This window comes from Corvus hawaiiensis, chromosome 23 (genome assembly GCF_020740725.1).
Source record: "Corvus hawaiiensis isolate bCorHaw1 chromosome 23, bCorHaw1.pri.cur, whole genome shotgun sequence".
NCBI lineage: Eukaryota > Metazoa > Chordata > Aves > Passeriformes > Corvidae > Corvus > Corvus hawaiiensis.
This window is the reverse complement of record NC_063235.1, coordinates 5629694-5645579: the sequence shown is the minus strand read 5'-3', so window position 1 is coordinate 5645579 and position 15886 is coordinate 5629694. Positions and strand designations below refer to the sequence as shown.

At 41.6% G+C, this 15886-nt stretch overlaps 1 protein-coding gene across 4 annotated transcripts in view; it reads right to left on the bottom strand.

Moving 5' to 3' along the window:
• Positions 1 to 15886, bottom strand: part of NFYC (nuclear transcription factor Y subunit gamma) — a 32322-nt gene that overhangs the window by 9762 nt on the left and 6674 nt on the right. For all 4 annotated transcript variants that reach the window (XM_048326989.1, XM_048326990.1, XM_048326991.1 and 1 more), the window contains exons 2-5: positions 6916 to 7028; positions 3449 to 3520; positions 1575 to 1688; positions 619 to 714 (exon numbers count right to left, since the gene is read on the bottom strand). In XM_048326989.1, the coding sequence (XP_048182946.1) occupies positions 619 to 714; positions 1575 to 1688; positions 3449 to 3520; positions 6916 to 7020 (387 nt within the window). In that variant the 5' untranslated portion in view covers positions 7021 to 7028. The remainder of the gene's footprint in view (positions 1 to 618; positions 715 to 1574; positions 1689 to 3448; positions 3521 to 6915; positions 7029 to 15886) is intronic.

The following is a 15886-nucleotide window of genomic DNA, read 5'->3' as shown; positions in this document are numbered from 1 at the left end:
GAGCCCAGAGTTTTTCTCTACCAGGGGAATTTTAAGGAAAAGGGATAAGGAATCCCTGCAGCGTGCTCAGCTGAGAGCAGCAGCCTGCTGCTGTAAACATCCGACTGAAAGCTCCTTCCAGCACCTTCCAGCTTCCAGTCAAGGATGTTTACAGAGGCACTGACTGCCCCAAAGGATGCAGGAGGGGGATTTTTCAACCCACAAGTCAGAAAATGTAGATAAACACTTTTTTTTTTAAATTAAAATTTTCCCATTGGCACCATTTGGGATCAGAAGTGTTCAGGAGTGAGTTTGGTTTGTTGGTCAGACTTGTGTGGATCTCCAGTCAAGCTCTATTTCCATGAAAACTCCGTGGTTTTCATTTGTACTTATGGGTTTTATTTATGATTTTTATTTTTATTTATGATTTTTATTTTCATTTATGATTCTTACTCTTTATTGAAGCATTTAAAAACCTGAAATTTAAGCATTTAAGAACCTGAAAACCACAGTAAATAAAAGAGAGAGGCAAAAACCTCATGCTTAAACTGATTCTGTGTTGTTTTATCACCTCTGTTTTCATCAGAGGCTGAAACTATGCCAAGGAAAGGACAAGAATTCCATAATTTTGTGTCTCACCTGCCTTTTTGGAGGCTTCAGCTCATCCCTGGGGACAATATCGATCAGGAAATCAAACTGGTCAAACTTGGTGATTGCCATGGCGATGTCATTCCTCTGGAACAACAAAGGGAAAAGCATTCCTCAGCTTCAGGAGTGTTTTTTGTCACTGGATAAATAAAGTTAAAGGTGTTTAAAACTGAGAGAAAAAGAGGGGAATGTCTCCTCCAGGTCCCAGGTGGTGGAAATTCAGTTCTGTGCTGAGCAAAACTTCCCAAATGTGCAAGAAAAAAGGTTTTTATCAAATTCAGACTCTTCCAGGGTTAAGGAGCAGCTCTAGCCTAGTTTAATGGATATCAGTGGTGGGTGCCCACCCCTAAATCAGCAGCTCCTGCCCAGGGACAGGAGAGCTGATGTGGGCCCCCATATCTCAATTTTTCCCCTGACCCGAGGGCCTGAATTAATGGTTGTTGTATTTTCCAGTAATTCTGCTCAATTTTTAAGACTAGAAGTGGAAGCCTTCTCTTTGTCTCCATAAAAAGACCCAAAAAAGTTACACTTTACTCTTCAACCATTAAAAAATGACTCTCATCGAGGGCCTCTCAAGCTGCAAGAGCCAACAATCTGTATTCGGTTGTATTTTTGTTTTCACCTCCACCCTTTCATCACCACAAACCAAACCTCTACAAGTTCACATCAGAACTAATGACAACAAAATCAGCCAGAAATTCAACAGCTGCAGCTGCACTGAGTTGTTCCAGCAGGTCACGATGAGCTGAGAGATGGAGATTTGCGTTTGGGCAGGTTGATTTTAATTAAATTAAGAGAAAAAGCCTTTCAGCTTTGTACTCATGTGCTTTGTACCCAGGTTTGCAGCACAAACCAGGTTCCTGTGTACAAAACAAGCCTTTTGTTATGGAAACAAGGAGTTGGGAAGGGATTTGGGAGCAGCTGGAGGTGGGAAGGAGCTGCTTTACCTGCAGGGTCCTGCGTTTGTTGTCCTCCGTGTGGATCCAGGCTCGCAGGGTCAGCTCGGTGATGAAGATCTGGGCGGCCTTGGCGAACAGCACAGGAGCTTCTGCGCTGATCATCTGCCAAAAAATGAGGTGATTTTGACTTTTACCACTCAATTCTAACAGTGCAAAGAGGAATTTCATCAGGTCAGTAGAAGTTGTGCGGTTAAATGTGAATTTGGAGGAATTTTCACCTCAGGATTTTTCTCAGGTCTGACTGAGCTGAGCTCATGGGAGAAGAGTTTTGAGCATCTAAAATTTGGCTTGAAAGGCTGCTTCCTCCTGGATTAAGGGCATAAAATCATGGAATTGGATCATGGAATGGTTTGGGAAACCACTTTGAGCTGACCTCAAAGCTCAGCTTATTCCAATACCTTGGACACATCCAGGGATGAGGCAGCCACAGCTTCTCTGGGCCACCCGTGCCAGGGCCTCACCACCTTCACAGGGAGGAATTCCTTCCCAATATCCCAATTTCTTCAATTATCCCAAATTTCCTCCTGATTTCTGCCCTCTGTCCATTTGAAACCATGGCACTGGTGAATATTCACCAGCAGCTTCTCCTGGCAGTGCCTTGGAGCGTCCAGAAAAGATTTGGGAATTGACTGGGGCACTCTGAGGGCTCATTTTAAACCCAGCCCTTCCTTCACAGTTAAAACACTTCCAATAATTTGTAATAAATGTGAAATGGCAAAGGAGTTTTGGAGTAAAGATTGGCCTCACCAAATTATTTTTCCTTAAAAAAAAAAATCTGGCTCCAGTTTTACTCAAATGAAGCAGTCTCATTATCAGCTGCCTTGGCATTAATGCTTATTAATTAACCTTTTAATAGGAATATTGCAGACAGGCCAGAGACTTTTCCTGGTTCTCCACTCTGCCTTAAAATCTCATTTTCCCCTTTATCATCACAAATTTGGCATTTATTTGGTTCAGACACTGAGTTGGGCCCTCAGAGGCCTGGGATGATCCTTTTCCAGGGATTCTGAATAGAGAATTTTCAGGATTTCATTTAAATTAAGGGTTGTCCTCACAGAAGGATGGAGTCACATTGAGGAAAAAAAAAAATAAAAAAGGACAAACAGTTCTCTTTTCCCTCAGGAATTAAGTGACAGTTTTCCAAATAAAAAACCAGGGATGACTGGAACAGCACAGAGTCAAAAACTGCAGGTGATTCCCTCTTCCTTCTCAGGGATTTTCATCAATTTGTGTGTCCTTGTCATCAAAATCCCAAATACTGGGATCAAATCCAGGTCATCCTCCTAAATTATTGTTTATTTTTCGAAAAGAAACTAAAATAAGTGGCACAAATTTAAGTGATGTCAATCTACTGGGATCAAACCCATGTTATCCACCTGAATTATTGCTTAGTTGTCCATAAAAAAGTGCATTAAGGGGCACAAAAATCACTCTAAATCTTCGTGAGAGTAGAGAAAAACAAAGAGGGAACTTGAGAAAAGACAGTTAAGCCCTAGGGAAAACAGGAAATAGCCAGAATTATTTTTGTATTTATTATACCCTTAAAGTGGGATTTATCACAAGAAAACAAAATTGCAAAAACCTTCATCAAAATCCCAAATGTTTCTGCTTTCCCAGCTCGGTTTAATTACACAAGGCCAGGGAATTTTGTTAAAAAACGCTTTAAAAATAATAATAATAACAAGAAGAACACTGAATTTCAAGGAATTATAGGTAAAATATCCAGGAAAAGGATCATAAATATTCCAGGTAAAAATCCTGAATGATAAAAAATAAGTATGAAATAAATAATAACTATAAAATATATTTATATTTTAACATACATTAAATAAATAAGAAATAATATATTAAATCCTGAATACCTTCACATCTTCATCCAGCTTCATGATCTTCTTAATCCGAGCCAAGGGCAGCTCCTGAACTCTGAAGTCTTTCTGCAGAGAGATTTGAGAGACTTTTTACTGGTATTTAACTGAAAATAAAGGTAAAAAACTTAAAACAGGTCTGTGTTTTCTAGAATTGAGCTGGCTAAAATCAAATTTATTCTCTTTCAGGTGTGGCAGCTCTTCCTGAGGGCTGGGAATTCTCCTTTTTGTATTTTTTACTGATGTAATTCTTCTGTCAGACACTTACATTCATTATTTCACTTCCGAGCTGAAGTTTTCCTGAAGGACAGAATGTTTCTGCTGTCACACATTTATCCATCTATTTATATTTGAAACAACTAATTCAATTATGCTTCCTGGGCCTCAGAAACCATTGGAATTTACAAAAAAATCACAGGAGAACATGAAGGCAAACAAGAGCTGGATGAAATCCTGCCTTTATTTGGACTTCTCTGTTGCCAAATCCCAATTTCGGTGTTAAAAACCTTGCAAGAACCTGGTTCAAAAGACCAGTTTTATGTTTTTAGGTGGATTTTTCCCCGTTTTCCAGTCAGGAATGGTGATTTAGGAGCCTGGATCATCCTGCCCTGAGACATCACTGAGCCCAAATTTGCACCCACGCATTCCCTGGAGAGAATTCCTGGGCTCAGGAAACCACCAAGAGGCTTCTCCCTTCCCTGAAGAGAAAAAGTGGAATTAAAATAAATAAATCAATCCAGTGTATTTCTGCCAGGAATCTTTCTTAAAAAAGGGAGAAAGGCTGAGGCTACATCCCACTGCATCAGGAATGCAGAATTCCTACTCGCAAAAGACTTCTAACAAAAAAATAAAAAATCTTCCCTTCTTAACAAAAAATGTCATAGGAAAATAATGGGGAAGTCATTTCTCCAGGGGGAAAAAAAAGCACTGCAGGATGTATTAGGGAAACAAAAGAGGGGGAAAACGCTGAAAATGCTGGTTTTTATTCGAAATTTCTGTGCTGTGTTTCTTTCCTGCGAAGAAAAATGTGCGTGGCCCAGCCAGCATTTCAGCAGGGGCATTTTATTTAATTAACATCCAGCACATTTATATATATTTATATATATTTATATATATTTATATACATTGTTTTATATATATATATATATATATATATATATATATATAATTAAAAGGCATTTTTGTGCCTCATTCTGCAGAGAAACCTGAGTGTGTTGCTCCTGCTGCAAATCAGAATTAATTTGTTGTGGGGCTGTCCTATCCTGATGGAGAATGTGGAATTTTGAAGGATTTTGGGCAATAAAAGGGCTGGGCCATGTCCTTAAACACACACCATGTTCAGGGACCACCACATAAACAACTGAAGGGGTTGCCAGGACACGGAAAAATAACCTAAAGGGGTTTTTTTTGTTGTTATTCTTGGTTTTTTGCTATTTTTTCCCCTCAGCTCTTTCCTTTTTAAAGGGCCTCGTGAACTTCGAGTATCACAGAAAGCTGAGGGGAAAATTTTTAATTTGCACCACTTAAGTTTTAATATCAACTTTTATGAAGTCTGAGGAGACGCAAACAGGTAAAATAATATTAAAATCTTTAGATTTAGAGAAAAAAAAAATCAGGAAAATTCCACCTCCTTTATTCCTTTAAGGCAGCCAGGCCGCGTCCCATAAATCAGAAGGAGCAGCACGGTGGGGAAGGGAGGCAGGAGCAGCACTGGCCCCCACCCAGCAGGAAAAGCTTCAGACACCAATTCCTCATCTTTTCTTTTCTCCAAATTAGGCCTCGCTGTCTCCACAGGCCTCTTGTGGAGCTGAAATGCTGAGCTCAGCCTAGGCCTGGTTCTTATTTCTCCGGGATTGCGCTGCATCCTTCCCTTCTTTAAACACAATTTGTTCTTGTTGGTTTTTTTTCCCCTGAATTTTAGCCACCAAAAAAAGCACAAAACCAGGCAGAAATAGCCTCAAAAATCAGGGGACCAACACAGTTTTCACTCCCTGCTCTGCCACTTTTACACCCACATCCACGGGAGCAATTTCAAGAATAAAGAGAATAAATTCCAGGATTTGACTGCACAGCGCTGGGATGTTTTCCTGTTATCCCTCTTCCTTCCCTGCCCTCAGCTCCATTTCCAATGACTCCTGAGCTTGCAAAGCAATAAATAGATCCCACTGACAGTTAAAAATTAAGCTGCCCATACTTGATAAGCTGCATAATAAACCCCTTTCATGTGGAGATGAAACTCCAGCTCCCGAACACAAGAATTCGCCGTGCTGAAAGAGGAAAGTAATTAATTCTGGTTATGCATACAAATTTCTACATCTGTTTCTTTAATCAACTATCTGCACACAGGCTGCAAAAAGCAGCTTATCTTGGGCCTGGTGGATTGGGGGGTTTTTACTTTGAAGAGCCTGGCTTGGACTGGAGTTCTTTTGTTTTCAGCTGCATTAAAAGCACCAGGAGAGTGATTTTGGGCCCGTTGGATCACAGGAATCCATCAATCTCTCTTCAAAAGTCATTTTTATTACGTGCCCTTGTTCCCACACCTCTTGTGGGGATGGAAGGAAATAGAAGCTGCTTAGTCCAGTTGTTATTCTCAGCCTAGATGGGATTTTTTTTAATCAAACGTCTTTAATTTAATAAAGTACCTGATAACGACACACTTGGCATTTGAGTGAGTTCAGCACTTCAGGGTTGTCCAAGGAGGTGGTTCTGGACTAGGGCAGGAGCCTAAACTCAGAAGTTCATTCACAAAATTGGAATTAACAGGGAATTTAGGGAGGAGGGAAGAGACTAAGCCGTATTTTGTCAGTAAAAACTCGGTGTGGACAAGGGTTCCCTCACACGTTTATAACTCAGAATATGAACAGCAGCACAATGGGAGGTTTATCCTCAAATCCCTCAATCTTCTGGCACCTAAAGCAGGCTCTGGCATCTCCTCTCACACCTGTAGCTGGTTTAGAATCCCATCTCTTTTCCCCAAGAGGAATTTCCCTGAAATTCCCTAGGATGCAGCCACCTAGAGCCCGTTAAAAGAACCTTTAAATCACCTTTGGGGTGTTGTTTTAGCCCAGAAGGAGCTGCAGGTTTGACTGTTCCATCCCAGAGAGGTGAACTCCCCAGCCCTGGAATGTTCCAGGCCTGGCTGGACAGGGCTTGGAGCAAGCTGGGAGAGTGGAAGGTGCAACAGAGATGATCCTCAAGATCTTTTCCAAGCTAAACCATTCCATGATTTTATGACTCTGCTACAATTCCATTCGTATCTCCAGTTTTTGGGAGATCCCCCATGGCTGGGGGATTATTGATCACTTCCTAAACCACCTTATCCCATATCAACACCCAATTTCCCGGATCCTGGAGCAGGAACACATTCAAGCCGAGCTTGATTTTGACGGGAATTTTTGGGAATGGTTTTTTGGGAATGACAGGAATGGTTTTCTGGGAATACACCAATCCCTGGGGACACTCACCACGGTGAGGTTGCGGATCTCCTCCATGACCCGTGGCCAGAAGGACTGGAGGCTCTGCTGGGCATCGCTGTTCCCGGCCGTGCCAAAGCCGCCGTCCGTGGACATCCTGGGAGCTGGGAGAGGAAAAAAACAGGAATGAGCGAGGAGGGAGAGCGGGATTAAAGGCAGGAAAACAGGGAATGGCTTCAAGTTGATTGGTTTAGATTAAAGATTGGGAAGAAATTCCTTCCTGTGAGGGGCTGGGATGGATTTCCCGGAGAAGCTGTGGCTGACTCATCCCTGGAAGTGTCCAAGGCCAGGTTGGAGCACCGTGGGATAGGGGAAGGAATGGGATGATCCTTAATGTCCCTCCCACCTAAACCATTCTGTGATTCTGTGATTCCATGTCCCAGGAATCCAGGAAAGGACTAATCCCTCAGAAGAAATGCCAGCCCAGGTCTCGCAGTCTCTGGCGTTGGTTTTTTAAAATTAAATTTATTTTTCCATAGAAAAAGTACAATAAACATTTCCTTCTGTGCCTGTTTGACACTAAAGTGTCACTTTTTGTGGCTTTCCAGCAGTTTTCAAATTCCTCTTTTCCTCGGGTAGCATCAACAGGAGGAATTAGCAGTCTGTACAATGCAGGATACCAAAAGCAGGAAGATTTAAATTCCCAATCTTTTGATTGAAGCCGTTTTCCAAAGCCCCACGGCCATGATTTAGCCTTGGGTGTTACAAATCTGCTCATCTATTCCAGAGGGTGTCCGTGCATCCAGGGAGATTGGGATCTCTGCAAACAGCTTTAGCGTCCGGAGAAGGAATAAGGTGAAAACAAAGGGAAAATAACTGGGATCAGCCTCTCCCTATATCCAGGTGAGGAGGGATGAGGAGGTTGGGACACTCAGCACTCACTGACCTCACCCTTGGTGGCCCAGTGACATTTTCCAGGTCCGGTTCAGCTCCCAGCTGACACCAATTTTCCCCCTCAATAAATCCCTGGATCGAGCTGTACCTTTGGGACAAGGAATTCTAATTCCAGTTAATATTAACACCAAGCTGGACACACAGCTTGGGAATCCCTGGGAATACCAGGACCAGCCTTTCTGGCTTCCTCTGTGACAGGAGCGTGTGGCTCCAGCAGAATTCCCAACCCTGGAAGGACTGGGAAGAAGACACAGCCCAAAAGGATGGAACTTGGTGCTTTCCAGGTGCTGGGAGCAGCTTGGGAATTCTGGGGTGGCCACCAGAACATCAAACACCCGGAGCAGCTCCAAAATATCCAGGAATGACACAGATCCCATGGATGGAAAACAAATCTCTGTCTCTCCCACCACAGGATGGATTTTCCACAGGGAAGGATCTCCAGGATATTTGTGTGTCTTTTTTCCTTTACGCGGTGATGCATGAGCAGATTCCCCTCTGGAAACAGGCACAGGAATCAGCCAGGAATTCCCAAACCTACTGCAGCCAGGAATTCCAAAATCCACTATTCCAAAGCAAGGAGGATCCCTAAAATGGCACTAAGGGATCATGCCAGACAATCCTGCAGCCCACACTTCCCAAGGAATACTTGGAATGGTTCTATTTTAATTCCACACTTCCCAAGGAAGACAGGGAATGGTTCTGTTTTAATTCCACGCTTCCCAAGGAATACTTGGAATGGTCCTATTTTAATTCCACACTTCCCAAGGAAGACAGGGAATGGTTCTGTTTTAATTCCACACTTCCCAAGAAGACAGGGAATGGTTCTGTTTTAATTCCATGCTTCCCAAGGAATACTTGGAATGGTTCTATTTTAATTCCACACTTCCCAAGGAAGACAGGGAATGGTTCTGTTTTAATTCCACGCTTCCCAATGAATACTTGGAATGGTTCTGTTTTAATTCCACATTTCCCAAGGAAGACAGGGAATGGTTCTGTTTTAATTCCACACTTCCCAAGGGAATACTTGGAATGGTTCTGTTTTAATTCCACGCTTCCCAAGGAATACTTGGAATGGTTCTGTTTTAATTCCACATTTCCCAAGGAACACTTGGAATGGTTCTGTTTTAATTCCACACTTCCCAAGGAATACTTGGAACGGTTCTATTTTAATTCCAGGCTTCCCAAGGAAGACAGGGAATGGTTCTGTTTTAATTCCACACTTCCCAAGGAATACTTGGAATGGTTCTATTTTAATTCCACACTTCCCAAGGAACACTTGGAATGGTTCTGTTTTAATTCCACACTTCCCAAGGAAGACAGGGAATGGTTCTGTTTTAATTCCACACTTCCCAAGAAGACAGGGAATGGTTCTGTTTTAATTCCACACTTTTCCAAGGAAGACAGGGAACAGTTGTATTTTAATTCCAGCAACCTGGGCGTGGGAAGTGCCAGAGGGAATATGACAAGGAAAAAAAGGTCAGGGAATTGTATTTTCAGTCTCAGAGCAAGACAGGAAGAACTCCAGGTGAAGGAACCTCTGGAATTCAGTGACTGACACATTTCTTGCTGACTCTTCCACAATTATTTGCATGAGAATAGAACCTGCCCACAAACTGAGATATTTCAAGTATTTATAAGAAAATCACAGATAAAAATTATTCTAATGAGGGTTTAATTGGCATTTGGATCTCCCCCACCTCCATCAGCATTGTCAAAAAATAGTTTCGGGATAAAAAACCCAATCCTTGGGAGCTGTTTTGGCCTGGGAATATTTCGATATTCCTGACACTGGAATTTGGTGCGAGAGGAGATGCGATTCCTCTTGGATACAAGGAACATCACTTCTAAAAAATAGAAATGATTTGCATTTCTCCCATTTAAATACTGCACTGGAACATAACACTGCCCAGAATCCCAGGAAAACAACAGGTTAAAAATGAAAGGAAAAAAGGGAATGGAAGAAAGAGGAAGAGAATTTCACCAGCACTGAATTTCTTGCATTAAATTCTGCCTCCGGATATAATTAAATATGCAGATTTCAGGATTTCAGAAATGGTTTACTCTGGTCATCTATAATATTAAAAAAAAAAAAAAATTCCTATTTTTAAGTTAAACAAAAGATTTCAGAACATGGGATTTCAGAATGGGACAACTCCTGCTTTCCGTGGCTGTTTAGAATCATTTTATGATAAATTGAGTAAAAGTAAAAACAGAGGCAGCAGCAGGCTGGAAAACCTACAGAATAAAATCACTATAAACCCCAAAATCCAAGGTTCAAAGTGCTCAGAACGCTACAGGGATTTCTCCCAATTAAAATATGGATATGGGAATGGTTTGGAGGTGCTGAAGAGGATTGGGAGGAAAGGGAAAAACCCCAAACTGTGACACAAAGCTCCAGAGCTGGCTCTGAGAGAGAAACCTCGCTAAGGACCCATTCCTGGGCAATTAGGGGAATTCCTTCTCCTCCTTTAAAACTCATCCCAGGATTAGAGCCAGCAAAAAACTCACTTGGGATGAGATGAGCTCAGCAGGGCCAGAGGAATCCTTGGATTTCGTACCTGTGCCTAAACCTGGGTGGGTTTTTCATCTGGGAAGTTTTATGGGGGAATTTTCCAGCTTCACTCTGCTCCATCCATCCCAATTTCCTTCCTCAGGATCCCTGAGCTCACCCAACGAAGGCTCCCAAGAGCAAAGTGGCTCCTCCAACCTCAAATTCTGCTGGAAAACAGGGAAAGGCTGGAGCTGAGCCAGGGGGGATTCAGGTTGGATTTAGGGAAAGGTTCTTCCTCCAGAGGGTGCTGGGGCACTGCCCAGGCTCCCCAGGGAATGGGAACATTCCCAAGGCTGCCAGAGCTCCAGGAATGTTTGGACAGAGCTGCCAGGGATGCCCAGGGTGGGGCTGGACTGGATGATCCTTGTGGATCCTTCCAGCTCAGGATATTCCAGGTGTGCTGGGATGAGCTGAGCCATCCCAAATCCAGGCTGGGAGATGCTCCTGCAGGAGAATCCCAATGAGGAGGCTCACGGACACAGCTCTGAGGGAGACACCCCTTCCCAAAAAATCAACCCCACACAGCAAGGAATGAGGGAAGAGCTTTCCCAGAGAGCTGCCCCTGGATTCCTCGAAGTGTCCAAGGCCAGCTTGGATGGAGCTTGGAGCAACTTGGGATAGTGGAAAGTGTCCCTGGGGGTGGAATCCCCTTTGATCCAAACCATCCTGGGATCCTGTAACACCAGGGAAAGCTGGGATTCACCTGCAACCCATCCACACAGCCTGAGATATTTCCAGGCAGGAAAACATTTTGTCTTTCCAGACTGAGGGGAAAAAGAAAAGCCAGGAAAAGCTGAGGCCTCGCTGCCTGAGGTGAATCCAGAGCAGATTCCCAGGAATATCCCAGCAGTTTTTCTGCTCACCAGAGCGCAACGCCTCTGACAAACATTAAAATTCCCAAATCCTGCGGCAGCTGACAAAACCTGGAAGAGCTTCACTTCATGGGAGAGCAAAGGCAACGTGAAGAACCTCTGGTGCCTCTGGATGGGGGGTTTTGGGGGGGTTATTTTTGAACAAATGCTGCTTCCTGCTCTTTTCTGGGCACCCTGGGAAGGGGGAAGCAGCCAAACCCCTTGGAAAATCGGCCACTTCAGCTCCTGGAAAACACAACCTACGGGAAAATGGCAAATAAACCCAAAATCTCCAAGCCTGCAATTCCAGCCTGAGCAGTATCCAGACTTTTTGCCTGGAAAAACAGCAGGAGCAGCCCACCAGATCCATGTTAGAGCTGCATTCCCAGGCATCCAAGCGAGGTAGGAATGGGAATAACGTCCCCATCCACAATTTTTGCCGGCTTTTAAACCATTCCCAAATTCCCCTTGAGTTAGAAATCAACCAAAGAGGCTGGAGGGCAGCTCCAAATGGAATTTACCCAAATATTCCAAGGGATATGCCAACAGGGAATGCCAGAGGGAAGGAATGAGCCTCAGGGAAGAAGGAGGAACTCAGCAGCATCCCACAGATCCTGGTAGGATCAGAAATTCCACACAAAACAGCCACATCCCCACGATTATGGGGAAAATCCCATTTTTTTTTTTTTCCACAGAAGAAGCAGCACATTCCATGCAAGGATCCTAAAAAATGGTTCAACCTGAAACACAATGAAAACTTCAAAGAAATGAGGCACAAACCCCAAAAGTTTTGCCTCGACATCCTTAAATGATGGCTACAAATAAGGATAAACCACAAATATTTCTGGAAAAAAATCCACCCCCCCAACCTCATCCAGATCCTACCACGTGACAAATAGAGATTTAACAACTCCACATAGACAGGGTTTAAGAAGCTCCCAATCCTCCAAAAAAATTCCCATAAAACTCTTCCAAAGTGGTTTTACAACAGCCACTATCCCACAAAACTCCCAAGTTAATTATTAGGAAAAAAAAAAAAGGGGGAATTTCTTTGCTTCTTTCCTCCTTTTCTGTGTTTTAAAGATGAAATTTTACCTGGCAAAAAATAAAAGCCAACAGCAAAACACCCAAAAAACCCCCAAAGAATAAAAAAACAGCCCCAAAAGTGAATATTTAATTCAATATTATTCATGGAATAACAGCTCATTCATTTCCACGACACTTCCAAACAACCTGGAGGCTGCTGGAGACACAAAGTGCCAGAAATTGAGAGGTTTTTAGCTTTAATTTTTTAATTTTGAGGGTTTTTAGTGGCTTTGGGAGGCAGCAGCAGCAGTGGGAAAAGATTTAATTGTGTTGGAGATCAATGGTTTCTCCTTCCACCTCAATATCCGGGCTCGAATAGGTAAAATTATTAAATTTAAAAGGATTTAGATAGAGCCACTCTGGCACCACAGATTTCTTTTTTTTGCTGAACAAATCTTACCACGGAGCTCTAAAAAATTCTGATTTTTGCAGATTCCACTGCAGCAGCTGGAAAAGAATCCCAGGATTTGGCCCTGCTGGAGTGAAAGGGAAGCCTCGGGTTGTGGCATGCAGGGAGCTGGGATTACAACACACGAGGCTTTGGCTCCTGATGTTTTGAAGGATTCTACGGGAAAATCCTGGGAATGGGGCTTGCCAAACCCATCCCCAAGGAGCACCAACATCCACAAGGATTCATCCCAGTCTGGTGTGTCCCAGGAAAGGCTCTGCCTGGAAAATATTCCCTGGAAAAGCGCTGGGGGAACAGATTTATACAGTGGGGGTTTGGGATCGGCTTTGGATAAACCCAATCCACAAATCATGGAATGGTTTGGGTGAGAAAGGGAACTTAAATCCCATCCTGTTCCAGCCCTGCCATGGGCAAGGACATTTTCCCTATCCCACTGCTCCAGCCTGGCCTTGGACACTTCCAGGGAACTGGGGGGCAGCCACAGCTTCCCTGGGAGCTTCCCTGGGAATTCCATCCCAGCCCCTCCCCACCCTCACAATTCTTCAAGAATTCCTTCCCCAAATCCCATCTATCCCTGCCCTCTGCCAGTGGGAATCCATTCCCCCCCTTACCCTGTCCCCTCATCCCTTATCCCAAATCCTTCTCCGGCTTCCAAAGTTGTCAGAATAAAAAGGAAGCAGGAGAACTTCACAAATGAAACCGAATTAAGCGCTGAACCCAGAGCACCACTGTAATTATTGAAACATCAAAGCTTCCAGCATTATGGACGGGCAAGAAATGAAAAATAAACAAATAAATAAATGAAACCAATTAGAATTATTACAGCTTTTTCAAGTTTAACACTGATTTATTTATCCAAAGAAGATTCTATAAAATGAGGTTATAAAATCCAACGCAGAGCTGGGAAAAGGGGATGGACACAAACTCAGGGGGAGGCTGAGAAAACCAGAAAACCTTCTCTTTTTAAACATTTTCAAGCAAGTTTTTAAACATTTTCAAACCAAATTTTTAAGAAGTTGAAAGGTGATTGCAAGAATTAAATGCTGCACTGGGTGACCCAGAGAGGATCTCGGGGGTTTAGGTAAAGGAAGAGGCTGCAAATCAGAGTTTAAGGTGTGTTAATCTTGGAAAAATAACCACCTGACCACTCCAGGTGCCTCCCAGCCACTTTTCCTAGGAATATTTAGGATGATTCCCCCTTCAAACTCCGTAAATCCTCCACCACATTCCCTCTGCTTCCATCCTCTGACTGAACCAGCCCCAAACTGGGCGAGAGGGATCTGGATCCCAACTTCCAACTCTTTATCCCAGGGAAATTTTGGGTCAAATAAATGATTTTAAGGGGCTGCAGGGCTCTATATATTTATATAAATTCACTTATTTCTGGACCTATTGATAGAGAAATATCTATTTATTTCTATTATTCTAGATAATATTTAATATTCCTATTACTGTCTTCACTCAATTTGATAAATTAAATCATCAAATGGCACCTCCCCAAAGTTAAAATTAATTATTTTCATAGAGACCACCTCAAGTTTTTCCCTCCTGCTTAAATCAAGCCCAACCTGAAGTGCTAAACATTTTTTTTTTTCTTTTTTTTTTCCTCTTTTCTTTTGTTTTTTATTGAAATAAAAATGCTTTGGTGTTATAAAGATGCAAATTTCCCCACTTCTGGGTCACCTTCATGGCGTGGAAAGGGAAAAGTCCTGCTCTGATTTGAGCAGGAAGTGACCAAATAAATAGAAACCACAAGAAAATGCCCTCAGGGAAACGTCAGCATTTGGAAAACCTTTGGGTTTTGGGAACAACTCCCCAAAAAATCTCCTTTTTGAACTCCTAGGATGCTTTGGAGACATCCTGAAGTTTGTTCTTGCTGTCAGTGCCTTTTGTTGTGGTTTTTAACCCTCTGAAATAGCAGGGAAATTATTCTTGATCATAATGAAAGAGTTTCACTAATTAAAGAGCTTTAAAATTCTAAATAATTCATGACTTCAGGTTCCAAAAAAAATCACCCGATTTAATTCATTTACAACACAAGAAGCCCTGAAATGAAGAAACCACCTCATGAGGCAACGTAATTAAAATACAGATGTCACCCCCATTATATAAACACAAGATATTAACCTGATTAAATGAAATAAAACCCAAATTCAGTGGCTGGAAAGGTGACCTCGTGTAGGCACCCAAAGCCCTCCCACGCTCACTGAGCAATGTCCCCTCCTCAAAATTGTCCCCAACACCTTCACTGCTTTATTTGGTGGAAAAAACAAGGGTGGAGAAGTCAGTGAAATAAAAATAAAGCCTGAAGTTCCAGGTTAAAATCTTAGGAGGAAGTAAAAAAATAAAATTCACAGGAAAAAACCTCCTGGAAAAGCAAACTCCTGGAAAATCAAAGGTAGAAAATCCATCTTCTGGACAATAAAAGTAGGAAATCAAACTCTTAGAGAATGAAGCTAAAAAAAAAAAATCAAACTCCTAGAGAGCAAAACTAAAAAAATGAAATTTATACAGAGAATAAAGCGAAAAAAAGAAATTTATATAGAGAATAAAGCAAAACCAACCAAACTTATACAGAGAATAAAGCTAAAAAATGAAATTTATACAGAGAATAAAGGTAAAAAAATAATTTATACAGAGAATAAAGCTAAAAAATGAAATTTATATACAGAATAAAGGTAAAAAAAGAAATTTATATAGAGAATAAAACTAAAAAATCAAACTTATATAGAGAATAAAGCTAAAAAAAGGAATTTATATAGAGAGTAAAGCTAAAAAATCAAACTTATATAGAGAATAAAGCTAAAAAATGAAATTTATAGATAATAAAGCTAAAAAAAAATTTATATAGAGAATAAAGCTAAAAAATGAAATTTATATAGAGAATAAAGCTAAAAAATGAAATTTATATAGAGAATAAAGCTAAAAAACTAGAAAACCAAACTTATATAGAGAATAAAGCTAAAAAAATGACATTTATACAGAGAATAAAGCTAAAAAATTGAACTTACATAGAGAATAAAGCTAAAAAATTGAAATTAATATTGAGAATAAAGCTAAAAAATTGACATTTATATAAAGAATAAAGCTAAAAAATCAAACTCCTAGAGAATAAAACAAAACCAAAAAAATCAAGCTTCTAGGGAATAAAACTTCTAGAAAACAACAACA